At 44.0% G+C, this 5,789-nt stretch overlaps 1 protein-coding gene across 3 annotated transcripts in view; it reads right to left on the minus strand.

The window, feature by feature from the left end:
* fmnl3 (formin-like 3) overlaps positions 1 to 5,789 on the minus strand; it is a 37,910-nt gene that overhangs the window by 2,649 nt on the left and 29,472 nt on the right. Inside the window, exons 21-25 of one of the 3 annotated variants that reach the window (XM_014018721.1) lie at positions 5,223 to 5,383; positions 4,990 to 5,091; positions 2,706 to 2,798; positions 2,490 to 2,613; positions 960 to 1,074 (exon numbers count right to left, since the gene is read on the minus strand). In XM_014018721.1, coding sequence (XP_013874175.1) covers positions 983 to 1,074; positions 2,490 to 2,613; positions 2,706 to 2,798; positions 4,990 to 5,091; positions 5,223 to 5,383 — 572 coding nt within the window. In that variant the 3' untranslated portion in view covers positions 960 to 982. Of the gene's footprint in view, positions 1 to 950; positions 1,075 to 2,489; positions 2,614 to 2,705; positions 2,799 to 4,989; positions 5,092 to 5,222; positions 5,384 to 5,789 lie in introns of all 3 variants that reach the window. The other 2 variants (XM_014018710.1, XM_014018729.1) reach the window with 2 other exon arrangements.

Below are 5,789 nucleotides of genomic sequence, written 5' to 3' on the forward strand. Positions count from 1 at the left end.
TTTTTTTTTTTTTTTTTTTGTAACTCCTTGGAGCCGGTTGACCAAACAGCTGTGAGCACACCGCAGACAATGGTTAGCAAAGACAAACATGGCGGACGCTGTTGACAGGTGAGAGGTAAATGAACACCACACAACATGCAACACATCGTAGAAAAGGGATGAGGATGGTCTTTGGGAGCTAAAACCTCTGCTGGGGGAAAAAAATAAAAATAATTAAACATACTGGTTATGTGAAAGTCAGGTTGTTTCCCCACATTAGCTCTCTGAAATATCTGATCTTTGATTTGTGAAGTGAAACTGTTTTAAAGCTTGTTTTGGTTGAATCGAAGCTGAAGCAGCTGACGTCACTTGAAGTAGCAGACAAGAGCCGGCGGGCCAAGCGGTCCAAGTATTTTTATTTCTTTTTTTTTTTTTTTAATCAGCCAGGCTACCTTCCTTACCCTCTCTTAGGAGTGGGAAATACTGTCATTAATCTTCTTTTCAGCTGGAAAAGAAGAGTGGTGGTTTAGGAAAGAAGAGTCACATGTTAGGAAGAAAACCAACACCAAACAAGTTAGTCTCATAGAACAAGAAACTTGATGATATATTTAAAAAAAACAGCATTTTAGCCAAACCTCTTCTGTTTAACTCAGAACAGAGTCATAAACACAGCCGTTTTTTTGCACCATGCATGGAAATATGGCTGCGCTACGAGTGTGTCGACATGTTTTTTTTTAAAACACGCAAAAAAAAAAAACATGTTGACAATCTCTGCAGCTTCTTTTTTCACTGAGGCCAGGCAAAGAGGTTTGGCTGCCTCCTGTCGAATAAAGAAAATAAAAAAAGTACAACAATCAGAGACGGCCCAGGGTTAGTTGGCAGTTTGTGGTCGGGGTTGGGTGGAGGGTGTCAGCAGGGATCATGCTGCATGCACAGTGAGTGGGGGGAGGGGGGGGGTACACGGGAGACACCTGGACAACCTTGGCATTACAGAGTGGGAGGGCTAGCAGTTGGCGTCTTCGCAGAGGTTGGCTTCACAGAAGAACCGTGAGCCGCGTTTAGCAGTGCGGGCTGTGAAGGGCACGCTCTTCAGTACTGGGCGGGAGGAGGAAGAGGAGGAGGAAGAGGAGGAGGAGGAGGGAGAAAAAAAAACACATGTCACACCTGAGACACAAAACTGTCATTTTAGGGAGGGGCTATATCTTAGTCAGGAGGCTGTAAATAAACCTGAAAAAAAAAAAACTGGAACTCCCTGAGATCTCAGGAGGAACTCTTGTAAGAAGTGATTTAATTATTTATTTATTTTAGTGGGATTAGGACACACTCAGCATGTCCAGGGATTAAAAGCCGTCCGCACGTGCTGCTGGACACACGAGATAAAGTTAATCCATTTACACAGTAAATTATTGTAGATTAGCACCAAACATCTGTTCGCTCTGCTGAGGCTGGAGAGACAACTTGAAGGCTTAAATGGGATTAAAAAAATAAACATTTAAGGATTTGAAATGTGCATCTAAAGTAGAATGTACTAGAACTTTTTTCTGCTTCAACACATTTGCTTTGAATAAACAGGTGAGAAATGTGCCTCTGTAAAGCTGAGGACATAAAAAGAGGAAATTTGACCACTRTTATCAGGTGTGTTGAAACAGAGAAAACAACTAAAACATGCAGGACAGAGACCCTCCAGTCTACCATTTATCCTTACCCACTTTTTTTTTTCAGGAAGTCATATTAAGACACAGAAGTCAGTGCCTCACCACCAGTGGTGTCTCAGTACAGAAACCAGTATCAGTATCTGGACGCCCGCTCGATACCAGCATTTTTACAAGTATGCCCCGATACTCAGGACTGATGCCAATATTAGTTATTATTTTTATTTTATTTATTAACCTTTATTTAACCAGGCAAGTCCCATTGAGATGACAGATCTCTTTTTAAAAGGGAGGCCTGGGCCTGAAGGGAACCTACTCTACATGTTTAGGGTCTGTGGGAAGAAACTAGAGTAGCACCAAGCACGGGGAGAACATGTAAATTCCACACAGAAAGACCCCGGGTCCACACCTGGACCTTCTTGCTGTGAGGCATCAGTGCTAAACCACTGAGCCACCGTGATGTGTTATTGTGTTTATCATGCTGTAGATTTGATTTGATCCAGTCAGACGGGCTGTAGGCCGAAAAGGAAGGAGAGACATCTTGTTCCAGAAAAAAAAGGAATGTGTTTGTAACGTAAACTGAAGTACTTGTACACGGTTTGAGAAAAACTGGTATCAGGACCCCCATTCACGACTTCATTTTAAACAAAGTGCTCTTGCATTCAAAAAGGTGAATGCAAAAACCTTAATACTGCCGCCGCTACGTGCCATGCTCCGGATGTGCCGGAGTCTGCACCACGTAGCACAGGGTGCACTTCAAAGGAGCAGAGCAGTCGAGGACCACAGTCATCTGCAGCCCGGGARCGCCGAGGCTGCTGGCGCCCCCGCGGGCCCCTTTAACGGTCCTTTCTGGCCCACCTGTGATGATGTCCTCAATCGTCCCGTCTTTGCCCTCGTAAACGGGTCGGTGGTCTTTGGCTTGTCGCTTTCGCAGCTCTGCGATCAGCTCCTGCTGCTGCTGCCTCTTCTTGTGGGCCTGGACCTGCAGGGGAGGAGACGTGCAGCTTTCAGCGGGCTCTTTGGCTCCGACGTCGGGGTGTCGTTTAGCTCAGAGGAAAACACGAGAGACCGTACCTTTGGGTCGTGCTGTTTYGCCTCCTGAGCCAGTAACTTTTCTCTCATGGCTTCCTCTTGCTTTTTCCTCAGCTCGTTTTCCTCCACTGCATCCTGTTGAGAGAGGAGGCGAACAGTCTCTAACTGCAGCTCAAACAAATCCAAGTCAACAAAACGTGTGTGGCCTCTTTGGACACACGGAAAAAAGGTCAAAAGTTCAACCCAAACAGGAAACACGTGCTTTGATAAACAAAACTACTTAATTAAATTGTACTTCGTTTTCTTCAGTTGGAAGAGATATCTCAASAAAATGTAGAGAGTGGGCGGGGACACTCTGCCTTTCAATTCCCACGCTAAAAAAAAAACTCCAGCAACTCAGCAAAAATGCCCAAACCCAGAGGAGGCCATCTCTCCAGGCTGCAGGTCACGTTTGTGGCGAGCGCGCAGTCGTTTGGATCAACCAGCAGCCTACACAAGCAGCTGTGTGTGGGCGACAACATTCAGCAACTGCACCTTGTTAGGAGTTTTATGATCTCGTAACACACAGCGGTGACTCAGATGTTCAACCAGCAACCTGTCAGGAGACGTTTGTCCTTATAGAGACTTTTTGACAAACACACTTTCTAGAAGATTCTGTGGGACAAAAACCGTCCATTTTTTTCAAGTTTTTCATCAAGGAGGTGAAAACTTTTTTTTTTTACGTTAGTTCTGTTTGCTCTTTGAAACAGACGTGAATAAAAAGTCAAGAAAAAAAAGGTTTTGATCAGTCCAAGTCCATATAACCAGGAAAGAMAAGGGAAAATCGGCTCTAAACAAAGATTTGTGTATCTTTATATAATAAATCAATGAGTAAATGCATGCTGTCCAATATCTTTAATGTCAAATTTATAAATAAAAATCTCACAGAATCGGTTAGTGATTAATCTGTGTCTGGTTTATTCTTTGGATTTTACATTTCAAAATAAAATGAGAAAAAAATAATCTGGTAGTTAATTTTTTTGTTTTAAAACTAGATCAGAAAAATGAAAAATTATGAAGTATAAAATTGAAAAAGGCTACCTTTATCTTAAATTTTAATTCAGATTTTATTGGTTAAAGCAAAGACAACCTTTATATTTTGTTAGCGTACCATTTGTTACTTTCTGGCAGAATCTTAAATCCTCCTGGCCTGAACACCAGGGGCCTCATGCATAAARGAGTGCACAGCTTTCACAATAAAAGTTGGCGTATGGACAAATTTAGAAAATTAGGTTMTTTGATCAGTTTTAGGCTGATCTATTTTCTTGTCTGAGGTTAAACTATTTTCAGTCTCGGGGTTCAGTTTCATTATTCATTCGAGTTTAAACAATAAAACCCAAACTAAAAAAAAATCTAACACTGTGTTCAGACGCTCCTTACATCCAGAAAACACAACAGAGTCATATTTCTGTGGATTCAGGTCAGGTTCGTGACTTTGTGGGTTAAAAGTGTCGACTGAAAAACTTTGCGTGGCTGCCACACATTCTCACGGCAGGTGAAAAATATACGCAGACTTTCACACAATGTTGATACATCCAAACATGGGCATAGAACCTGGCGCACGCAACTTTTTTATGCGTACGCACCGTTTAAATATGAGGCCCTGGACCCTTAGGTTTTTATTTAGCACTTTCGAAACGGCCTYATTTAAAAGGCGTCGATGCATCTTGTAAGCTAATTTACTGTGATCAAAATTGCTTTAATATTCCAGGTTACGCAGAATAGAGTGCATAGAGTTAGAGTGCTCTGCCAAAATCTTTAAGCAGTCTCCTTCCAGCCACTATAAACTCTTCTTCTTTGGTGACCTCCATCATTTCCAGCGTTGATTAGCTGTGGCAGCCATAATGAATCGAGCTGACTCCAAAAGATAATCTGCTGTAAAAAAGGCAACGAATCGTGACCAGATCAGTTTTATGTCACTATCCCTTCAAATTTCAGAAACACACTCCACACGACACCTGCACCCAGAAATCTTTGCGGCGTACATTTCCTTGAGCAGAGGCCATAAATCCAGGCGCAGAACAATCTCAGGAAGTGTGTTGTGCAGCAGGGCAGGGCGCGGCCGTCCGGACCTAGAGGGTAGGAGGTAGACAGGGAACGGGGATGTTGGAGGGGGGGAGCCTAAACAGCGCAGCTGCAGCCCTAGAGTCAGACCCCAGCTGGCCTTTCCTGTTATTTGCCTTCAGACCTGAACACACCACGTCCTGTGCTTAAAGCAGGACTCAGCTCGGAGCGGGGAACCTCCCATTCGCCCGCCGTCAACACACAGGCGAGGCGCTGCTCTCACCTTGTAGGCCTTGATGAAGCGCACAAACACGGGGAAGAAGACGGACGGCGGGGTCGTCTTGGCGCTCTCTCCGAAGTAGCTCACCACGCTGTTGAAGGCTTCCTAAAAAACAAGGCGGCAGCGAGCGCAGTGTGAGAGAAATCAAGCAGATGAAGGTGCTTTCACAGCTACTTTTGCTTTTTTTTTTTTTCCATAAATTGAGGTTTTAGTGAGGTGAGGACAGTGCAGGATACCTCTGCTGCCTTCGCGTCTCTCTGCAGCGTGTCCAGCTGTGGGTCACTACTCTGGACGAAACCTTTCAGCACGGGGTGATCGTGRAGGCTGCACTCCCTCCGGATCAGCTCCATGCCTTTGCCCAGCTCCCGAACGTCAAGCAGAACGTTTTCCAGAGATACTKCATGCACATCCAGAAGGAAAACAAATAAAAATAAACAAAACAGAAAAACAAAATAYATTTGGTGCAAACAGGGGCAGACCTAGACTTTTTTTGCAAGGGGTGGTACAGGGGTGGTCATGGTGCCATTTAGTGGGGCACAWATAAAGAAAACTACCCTCTATTTGAAAATTCAAGATAGCCACTGCCAGTTTCAAATAGCTGTAATTCAGCTGTTTTAAGATACATTGARCTGATATTTTGTGTGATAGTAGCTAAGAATGTCCCAGAAACGTTGAATGCTAATGACAGTTTCAAGCTAACCGCTACAAAAGGCTATAACAGCCTTTTAGACCAGGGGTTCTCAAACCGTTTGGGTCTGGGGACCCCTTACAAGGGCGAAAAAATTCCAGGGACCCCCTTACAA

This window comes from Austrofundulus limnaeus, unplaced genomic scaffold (genome assembly GCF_001266775.1).
Source record: "Austrofundulus limnaeus strain Quisiro unplaced genomic scaffold, Austrofundulus_limnaeus-1.0 Scaffold3, whole genome shotgun sequence".
In the NCBI taxonomy this organism is placed as follows: domain Eukaryota; kingdom Metazoa; phylum Chordata; class Actinopteri; order Cyprinodontiformes; family Rivulidae; genus Austrofundulus; species Austrofundulus limnaeus.